We start from the raw sequence: 9,800 nt of genomic DNA, 5'->3' as shown, positions 1-9,800 counted from the left end.
ACATAAAGGTGCCAATTACAAGATTGAACATTTTTTATTAATAATAATGTTATTTATTTTAATTTATAATATTATCATGAATTTGTTTTTTATATAGAAGTATTATTTTATTTTTTTATTAATAAACAGGATGATTCTGTTGCCACTAATTTAATTTCTACTGCTCAATGTTTAACTGGATTAATGTAATAAATAAACAAACAAACAACATGTGCTGATAACAGATAATGCTATATAATGTACCATTGTATTCCTAAAAGGGTAACATAACAAATGAATAAACAGAAAATAAAAACAAGAAGTGTTGATTGATGGTAAGCTCAATAAATTAAATCCTGATTTTTTTTTTACTGCAAGAGTATAAAAATAGATATAAAAATATAAAATCCTTCTTTTTATATAGACATAAACACCATCTAGATTAATGCCTACAGAGTTAGAATTTAAGCTTACGGACCAAAATTACAATAAAACACAATTTTGCCTAATATCTTTATTAAATTTAACTTAGATATATTATAAATAAATGATTCAATTCTATTTTTTTGGCTTTGTGAACGTCACAGCTCCAGGCCAAACCCACAGCACAATAGAGCTAGTCGGCTAAGATCTTTTACTAGCTAGCTGACTAGCCCGTTTTGTGAAGAAATAACAGTTTAAAAAATTAATTATAACAATACAATGATATGGAATTGGTTTGCTTGGTTAATTTATAAATATAAACCAGTTCATCCGTCGAACTTAATTAAAATATAAGTGCTGGGTGTAACATTTTGTTAGAGTTAGCTAAACTAGCCTCAGCTCCTCGTTAGCAGCTTAGCCTGTGAGGTAAAGCAGCCCTGTGTGAGGCAGGAGCACCCTGCGGCTTCGCTACCGTAGTTTAACCCGGACTCTTTGCTAAGTCTGTTATTTAGTGGCTATATTTTGCTGCGAATTAGTCAGTCGTGTAATTAACACGTCAGTAACGTGTTCAGGCTTCAGTAAAGGTAACCTATTCCAAAGTTAACTGAGCGAGATCATTGTTTTTGTCGTGAAGGCTAAGCTAGCTAGCTACGACTGGGCTAGCTAGCTAGCTTTTTAGCTAAATGCTTCTTACGAGAATGGACCTTTTGAGCCATCGATTTATGGATAAAATGAACAATAACATCGGGAGACTTCACTACGATTCATATGATGGTAAGTTAGAATATCTGTGCAATTAGTTAACTTTAACATGACTTAGTTAGCCGAAGTTAGCGCACTAGATATCTGTGTAATACGTATGTTAGTTCAGCGTGTGTAACTGATAAAAACTGTTTATTAATGATTAATATGAAAGAAACATTAAAACTGTTCTTTCCCACATACTAAAGTCAGTGTTTCTACTTCATTTTTTTTTTTTAACTTTGGAAATGTTTAGCTGGCAAAGTTTATAAAAAATGTATTTTGTTTTTTGCATCCACACTTTGTTTCTTAACTCTTCTCCAGAATATTATAATAGTTTAATTAGAGTTATATATCAAGTTTACACTTTGAGGTTATTAATTACAGGATGTTTAGCTCAGAGTGTCACAACCTTCAGAATTAAGAAGGATATAAACGAGGTGTAAGTAAGTGGAGTTTGACTTTGTTGTTTTTCTGTTTTTCTGTACATCAGATGATTCCGGCGACTCCAGGATGCACGCACTGTCCTCGTCCTCCACAGGGAACAGCAGGACAGGGACACCGATCAGCCCAATTAAAAGGAAGTTTGATGATGTAGAAGTGGGGAGCAGTCAGGAGTACGACAACGAACAAATGGCCAAGATGAGCTGCAGGCTTTCCTCTCATTTGTATGTTAAACATAGTGATCTTTAAAGTATTGATTCGTCACAGGGTGTCGGGTCACATCCCAAAACTGATTCGCATAGCTACAGAATCATCATATATATAATAATTTGCATTTGTAAATGTTCTGAAGACCCAGTGTCTTATCAGAGTAGAATATAATATAAATGACTAATAAATGATAAGATTTAGAGAGAGGGGGTTTGATCGCTGCAGCTGTTACAAGCTGTTATTTATATATTTACAAAATTAAGTTGTTCTGAAGAGTTAGAGACTGTAAAGGAAGCGGTACAGATCGAATAACTGTAAATATCCTCTAAAAGAATTTTTAAAACCATGAACACTTGAGGTCAGTGATTGGTCGTTAGGAGCAGTGGAGGTCAGTGATTAGTTGTTGAGAACAGTTAGTGATTGATCCTTGGCTCTCCACGCCACACCTGCTTTCTTAGCTCGTATCACCAGCGGCTGTGACGTGAGCGACATATCGAGGACTGTGTATCGAGTTGTATTAAGTGCAGATTTGTTGCTTGGTTCTTTTTTAAATAAAGTTTTTAAAGGGCGCTAAAAAACTCTTGAGTATGTCAAGATCAGATTTTGCTGTACTGTCACGCTGACGATCCAACTATGTCCAGTGTTGAAACTATCGGAGTGTCAATGTTAAAGCTAATAAATAAACTATTAATAATAAACCCAAAAGGAATTAATGTGGAACAGACACTCGGCAGGCTGGTGTGTTACCAAAATCTATTACACTTATAGGAATAACCTGAGGAATTGTGTTTAGGATCTTATTTTAACACATAATGTTTAACATTGCACCTACAGGAACAGGACAATATATACTAAGCTAATAGGGAGATTGGATGAGTGAACACTCTGTAGTGCACATGTCACTCTTTTATTAAGGTCTTGATGTTTACACTGCCTGAACTGCTTCATGTTTTTGACCTTCTCTCAAATTTTGTCACACAAAATATATATATTTAAAAAAATGATTTTAACAGTTTAATTTGAACAGTTTACGCTGTACCTGATGTCCTTTCCTTTTGTTTGGGTTTAAAGGGGAAATCCAGTGGACGGAGACTCCAGAACAGAACCTTGGGCTCACTGCCACAACCCGTTTGAGCACGCCACCTCTGCCATCACTGGGCTCCACGCAGGACATCTGTATTCACCGTTCCACTTCTACACCATGGAGCAGCCACTGGCTCTGACCAAAAACAGCACGGACACGCAGAGGTCCTCTTTCCTCCCGTCAGTCGGCTCTACAGAGCGTCAGCAGGTTAGATATCTGTGCCGTGCCTCAGTGTAGGATCAGTGACAAAACGGAGTTGATTAACATGAACGTTTGTAATTTACTGTCAGAGTCTCTGATGTAGAAAATAAATGAATGAGAATCCAGAATGTGTACCTGTGATGAGGTGAAATACCTGTGCTGTGTGTGTGTTAAATGTCGCTCAGAATCGTCCGTCGGTGATCACCTGCGCCCCCGCGAGTAACCGCACCTGCAGCCTCTCTAACTGTCACATGTCTCCGAACGGCTTCTCCGCCGGGAATAACGTCAAGAGCAAAGCTAACGGTAAGGACCGACGCTTCATTCTGTGTGAGGTTATTTAGTTAAGAAAATACAATTAAGAAATTAAAAACATATGAGAGAAAACATAAGCAAAGAGAAGTTACGAGTTTTATATGTAACAGATTGCATTTTGCAACAAGAGACAAAAATAAAGTTGGATATTGTTTAGATGCCTATATGTAAAATGAAATGGTTGGCATGAAAGACTTACTGCACGTGTATATGATTATAATAGTAACAGAATTATGAGGAGTGTGTGGCCAAACACCAATGGGTAAATATTTAAAACCAGCAAAATATGTTCAAAGAATCCAGTTAGAGACTGTGTGTGTGTGTGTGTGTGTGTGTGTGTGTGTGTGTGTTAAAATGAACCTGTGCTACCTTAAACACCACCTAAACGTCCCCGTCTCTCCCTCTCTCTCTCTTTCTCTCCTGCTCTCTTTAGCCAACACTGTGTGCGATCCTGTGATCGAGGAACATTTCCGCCGCAGTCTGGGGAACATCTACAGAGAGCCGGAGGCTTCCAACTCGGTTTCCATCACCGGCTCCGTGGATGATCACTTCGCCCAGGCGTTGGGAGACACCTGGTTACAGATCAAAGCGAAGGGCAGCGGCTCCGGGAGTCCCGAGTCTAATTTATAAAAGTTCTCCAGAGAACCTGTCTGAACCTTCTGGGTCGGTTTGTCCTGGGTTGAACTCCTCCTTCTTTCACACCAAGTCTGAACTCAAACAGTACTCTGGTCACTTTATTTTAGTCTACACAGGCTCTCTTTTATGCCTGTTGTTTAATTCATAAAAAAATTTGAGTTTATTACTGGTCACGTATTTTAGTTTCTTAAAATTACAAAATTTTCATTACAGTTGCAAAAAAGTTTTTAGCTTTACCACCCATGGAGATCTCTCTCTCTCTCTCTCTCAGGATCACATTCGATTACACACTGAAATTCACACTGTTGTGAAGGAATGATGGCACTGGCATTTATTCATTTATGCAATTTAATTGATTTAACTGATTTACTTAATTGAATCACTGAGAGAGTTTTAATTCAGAATCGACGTTGAAATTACCAATTTTTTAAAAACACTGCTTTTTTTTCCCCAAACCTCTTTAATCTTTTGTATGTTGCATGAGCTTTGGTTTGTGCAATACCGCCCCCTGGTGGACTGAAGTGTTATGCAGGAGAAAAAAGATTGGCATGATTATGACGTAGTAAGCGGGTTTGCTTAATGTTACACTGCCCCCTAGTGACAGGGTCTAGTAACACACACACACACACCACTGTCAGGGTTTTATATACAGTAGATGCACAGATTTGCGGAGCTAGACCCTACACAAACATTTTCTACACTATGAAAACCTTTAAAGTATTAAACACTATAGATACTGTGATCATCTTCACTTGAATGCCACCTAGTGGTCATTGAGAAAAACAAAATCTTGAAGGTTCTTCACGAGGATTTTCCTTGAGATTCTCAGTCCTGAGGTGTAGTTTAAGTGTAGTGTGGTGTTTAATGTGATCTTGATGCACCGATAGGAGAGAGTTTTATTTCTTTTTTTGTTTTAAAATTTGAGAAGCTTGAGTACTAGACTTGGTGTGAACAGTGTTTGGGAGGCAACAATCAGGTTGATGTGAACAGGGCCGTGAACAAATTAACTCGTGGGTTTTGTTTCGAATTGTATGTAAAGGGCTGCCAAAGATGCTTTCTACTATTTTGATAAACATTTGCTGTATTTTATAACCGTATAAAACAAGCAGATTTTAGATTTAAAAAAACAAAAGAAACCCGAATCATTCCTTGTTTTAAGGAGTGTTTTAGAGTTTTTAGCATCCTGATTATACAGTTACACAAATTCTCAACCAACCTGTAAGATGTTTAGTGTCCTGGGCTTTGAACCGAGGATGTATTTAACTTTTCATCTCTAATGCACACTCATTAACCTGACACACACACACACACACACACACACACACACACTTTGCCTATTTTATTTGTAATCTTTAATCTGCTTAAATATGTACTTCAAATAGCTGGTATCTATTACACACAGACTTCTATCTTTATACCGTTCGTTCTTTAGTTTTATTTTTTAATCAGTAACGGTTTTAGAAAGTCCTGCTGCTGGAACAGTGTACTCAATATATTTTTTTAACAAATGTCTTTTAGGTATGATGGCACCTCGCTTTGAAAGCACAGCCTCTGGAAAGGCATTTACTCCGCAGTATACACAGCTTTTTAAAGAGTTACTTCAGATTTATGACCGACGAGACGAACAGCAGCTTTACAGCGGAACACCTTGTCTTTAGTTTTGTTTATAGTTTTATCATCGTATCTGGTTTTTGTTTCACACACACAGTGTCCCAGGTGTGTCGTGTGTCTGGACATTTTCACGTTTCATCATCTTATTTATGTTATTATTTTTTAAAACATGGCTTTGAACGGCAAATTTCTCTTATGCAGTAAGAAGCGATTCCATTGTGATGAATATAATTGAGTAAAAACTAGTTTCTGAGTAGGAAAAAAAAACATTTTCCTTATTTTGCATCCTGTAGAAAATCTTAACGAACATTATTTGATAATTTTAATGAGCCATCGGGTTTAATAACTGAGCTCTGAGTAAGAACACGTATTATTACTCAAAATACACCGTCCTTTCTCCCCACCATTATAAACTGCCCCAGGCCAATCAACATACAGGTTGTAAATGATTGACAGTTGTGTATTTGCCCCACCTTCTTCTCCTCCCCATGACTCGTTAGTCATCTTTCGTCTCGACTCACTTCTCACGCCTGCCAGTGTCATGATGGATGATTTCCACTTGGACAGGATGATGAGAAACAGTTCTGCTCCCGTCACGTCTGACGCGTTACACATGATTATAACCGTACAGACGATGATTAGGTGATTTACAGACGGCGCTAAGCGTGACGTTTACACGGCTCGCTCACAGCTGAGAATAAAAATGTTTTTTTACACCCTATTACATATAATGCTCGATCACATTAATGTAAAATCAATATAAACTCATCGTCCTCATCCAGACGGAACAAATTTAGTCATACTGATAGTAGTAATAATAATAATAATAATAATAATAAACAGCCCTGCTGCAGCATTGTCCAAATGAGTTGAAAGTAATTTATTCCTAATTATCAGTGCGCGTGTTAGGTTGTCCCAGCGTATGGACATTGTAGCCGACCCACCCACCAGCTCTGATCATGTCCAGTCTGGTGTCCCTCCCATTTACACTCAGACTGCGAGTCGGGTTCAGAACCTGGAGTCTCTGTAATTAGTTCTCACTAAAGCACGAGGTGTTTGCCGAATAAACGCGCTCCGAGATTAAATATTCTTATCTTAATAATCAGCAAACTCTTACAAAGTCAGCCCTGTAATCCTGTAATGAGCTGGAAGGGAGTTTCATTTCACTTGTTTTCAGTAAAAGAAAAAACGCAACTCTGAAAAAAGTTTAGCCATCAGTAAAGACAAAAGTAATGACGGCGTATAAAAGCCGCGTTACAGGAAGATTTGGCACAAGCAGTATTTTAGTTGCCATTTTGAGCTCTTTGGAGAGTTTTGCCTTTTATGGAGTTTGTGGGTGTGGCTAAATGTTAATACTAATGCTAGTATGAAGAAATGTACTATGTTACAATGTTTGTGAATCAGGAGTCAATATTCCTTTTTCATTTCCAAAAATATTTACACACACCTGAATCACAGACATGCGGCGCTCGGAGACGGCGGTGACGGTCTCTTCACTTGTTGTTGAGTTTTTAGCGTGTAGTAGATTTACCACCACTTCGTGTTTACTGTTGAGCACCAGAACAAAAACACTAAAGCGCCTGTTTAAACATTAAACTATAAAATGTAAAATAATCATTGTTCAATTCTTATTTTTTTTAAATAATCCACCATGTAGTGCGACGTTTCTGACACGCCAAAGTGAACATTATTTCCACCGAGATTTTCTGACGTCCCTGTTTGTTTTTTATTTTTTATTCTTTTGTAGCAAAAACACTCTGAACTTTTGTGTAATATAAGATGACCATCGTTACGCAGTGCGTGATGAATGACCAGTGTTTATCTCTTGATTTCTACTTAAAGCCTCACATTATATGCATATTTAATATCCATTTCGCATGCGTTTTCATTTTCTTTTTGTTTTTCATTGAAAAAGTTGATCTTTTTATTATGTTTTTGAGGAACTGTGCGAGGTCAGTTGACTGCCAGAACAGTTTGTGGGGGGGAAAAGTCTAAAATATTAGCCGGAGGTTCAGAGTCGCGCGCATGTCGTCCGTGGTTAACGCGGTAAAGAGGCTGCGTCCTCACTGTGTAAGAGCTCTCGAAATAAATAGTGAGAATATTATAGCTAGTTTATATATAACTCTATTTACTTATTTGGCTGTTATTTTTTTTCTTACAAGTGCCACTTTTATATTCATTAAACTTGAGGAAATAAAAAGTCTTTTAACAAACTGGTCTTATCATTGTTGTTATTGAAGTCGGTATGATCTGCATTAGTTTTCATTTTTTGCAAAGCATTAGCAAAAAAAAAAAAAAACCCTTTCCAACAATGTGTGACTGATGGTATTTACAGTCAGTAACCATAGTAACCCAGCATAAGGATCCCTTTAATCAACTTTAAATCCCTTTTGTAAGTCGCTCTGGATGAGAGCTTCTGCTAAATGTACTCATGTCACTAACGTTGAGTTTTATTGTTATTTATAACGTATGTGGCAGAAATCTTTACAGATCCGCACACGCTGCACTTGGAACCTTCTGGAAGCCACCGTGTTGGATAACTGGAGTCGGTTTTCCCCTCAACACGGTTCAGTGCGACATTGCAGTAATGTAAAGATTCTGCAGTTTCCCTCCTCACCACTAGGGGCAGTGCACAGTATTTCAATAATGGTTCCTCCTGCTAATGTTTACATGTTTGTAATTTTATTGATGTGATAATTTTAGTGTAAAAATCTCACAATATTAATCTCATACCTCAGGTGCACAGGGTCGGTCAGGATGGTGTTAAAGGCCCCACTCGAGGGATAAACAGGAGGAAATTTGTGGTGCTGGGGCTCGAACCTCTGACCTTCTGATCATTAAGTGTGTTTAAGCCTCCACTGCCCCAAAACCTACAAGATCTTTGTACAAAACCAAAAAGTTTGGACCCTCTATAGGTTCACTTGTGTGATGAAAATCCGAGCCGTTCTCCTTTAAGACCTCCAGCTTATATAAAAGTATAAAAGAAAGCTGAAGCTGTTTTTCCTTTTTACACAGATATTCGTCCGAATGACTTTTTCCTGTAAAAAGTCGACACCAAAGGGCGAGAGCCACAAAGATGATATGAGATGATATACAGTATATATATATATAGAGAGAGAAGTTTACTTGTACTTGGAGTGTTACTAAGAGAGAGAGAGAGAGAGAGAGAGAGAGCTGTAATGAAGGACAATTCATCTGAGGTTCAGGTGCAACTTTTTAATTCAACCTCACAGTTCCTTAAAGTTCCACTAGGGGGCAACATCGGTACACATTTTACAGCTGTATATGTCTGTCTGTCTGACTGTCTGGGTTGAGTAAAATAGTTTTCATGTTTTTATATTTTCAGTGAAGATAATCCGAGTCTTTTCATCCTTCCTGTCTGTCATTTTTTAAATCCTAAGTAATCAACACATGACATCTCCTCCTCTCCTGTTCGTCGTTACTGAATCCTACACAAACTCCTCCGACGTCCCCCTTCTCCGAATTCTATCTGCTGTATCATCGTTGAAAGCTGAAGCTCCTCGTTAGTCTTTTATTTTTTTATGCGTGTAATTTGAAGTGGGCGTCGCCTTTTCAAGGTTTACATAATTACTCGTAGATTATTCGAGCTTCATCCATCCGTCTCCAGCCTCCTCCTCCTCTGAAGAGGATGTGAGCGTGTCCTCAGGGGAAGGAGAATCTAAAATAGATCCTTTAAACAAGTGCAGTAAAACACACACACACACACACACACACAGTGCAGATGTAAGTGAAGCTGGCAGGATGGAGCGCTTCAGCCTGGCAGCCTCACGACGTCACCGCTGCAGTGTGTAACACTGAGCAGAGCTGAAACACGTGAGGGTGAAAGGTAAGAAAGGTCCTCAGAGAGCCGTGATGAGGTGCAGAACCCTGATGAGACCTGATGAGGACGAGGTCTGAGTGAGCAGGAAGTTCATTCAGTCTGTCATCTTCACCGCAGAGGAACAGAGAGGGAACACAGAACACCACCGAGTGAGTCTGTCGGTCTGCCTCAGAGTCAGAGCCGAGTCTCCTCGCTCACGGTGCAGTGGAAGACGTGAAGATGGAAGACGTGTACGACAAAGAACATGATTATTTGTAAATGAAGAAATGAATAGAGTTAATAATGAAGCTCGGAAGCCCTGCAGAAGATCTCAGTTCT

At 38.4% G+C, this 9,800-nt stretch overlaps 1 protein-coding gene across 1 annotated transcript; it reads left to right on the top strand.

Moving 5' to 3' along the window:
- The first annotated feature begins 590 nt into the window (after nucleotides 1-590).
- vgll4a (vestigial-like family member 4a) lies at nucleotides 591-7,854 on the top strand. Its single transcript, XM_053481916.1, has 5 exons — nucleotides 591-1,176; nucleotides 1,637-1,811; nucleotides 2,869-3,088; nucleotides 3,268-3,385; nucleotides 3,828-7,854. The coding sequence occupies exons 1-5, from the start codon at nucleotides 1,086-1,088 to the stop codon at nucleotides 4,022-4,024; spliced, it is 801 nt and encodes a 266-aa protein (XP_053337891.1). The 5' UTR covers nucleotides 591-1,085; the 3' UTR covers nucleotides 4,025-7,854.
- The last annotated feature ends 1,946 nt before the right edge of the window (nucleotides 7,855-9,800 follow it).

The sequence above is a fragment of the Clarias gariepinus genome, chromosome 22 (genome assembly GCF_024256425.1).
Source record: "Clarias gariepinus isolate MV-2021 ecotype Netherlands chromosome 22, CGAR_prim_01v2, whole genome shotgun sequence".
Lineage (NCBI taxonomy): Eukaryota > Metazoa > Chordata > Actinopteri > Siluriformes > Clariidae > Clarias > Clarias gariepinus.
The sequence above is the reverse complement of the archived record's forward strand: the minus strand, read 5'-3'. Positions and strand labels throughout refer to the sequence as shown.

What these genes read in the sequence shown, in the direction of transcription:
- vgll4a (XM_053481916.1), top strand. Translation starts at nt 1,086, where the DNA reads ATGCTTCTTACGAGAATGGACCTTTTGAGCCATCGATTTATGGATAAA. An exon ending in GCTCTACAGAGCGTCAGCAG is followed by an intron (nt 3,089 to 3,267) that starts GTTAGATATCTG and finishes AATGTCGCTCAG; the next exon opens with AATCGTCCGTCGGTGATCAC. An exon ending in CGTCAAGAGCAAAGCTAACG is followed by an intron (nt 3,386 to 3,827) that starts GTAAGGACCGAC and finishes TGCTCTCTTTAG; the next exon opens with CCAACACTGTGTGCGATCCT.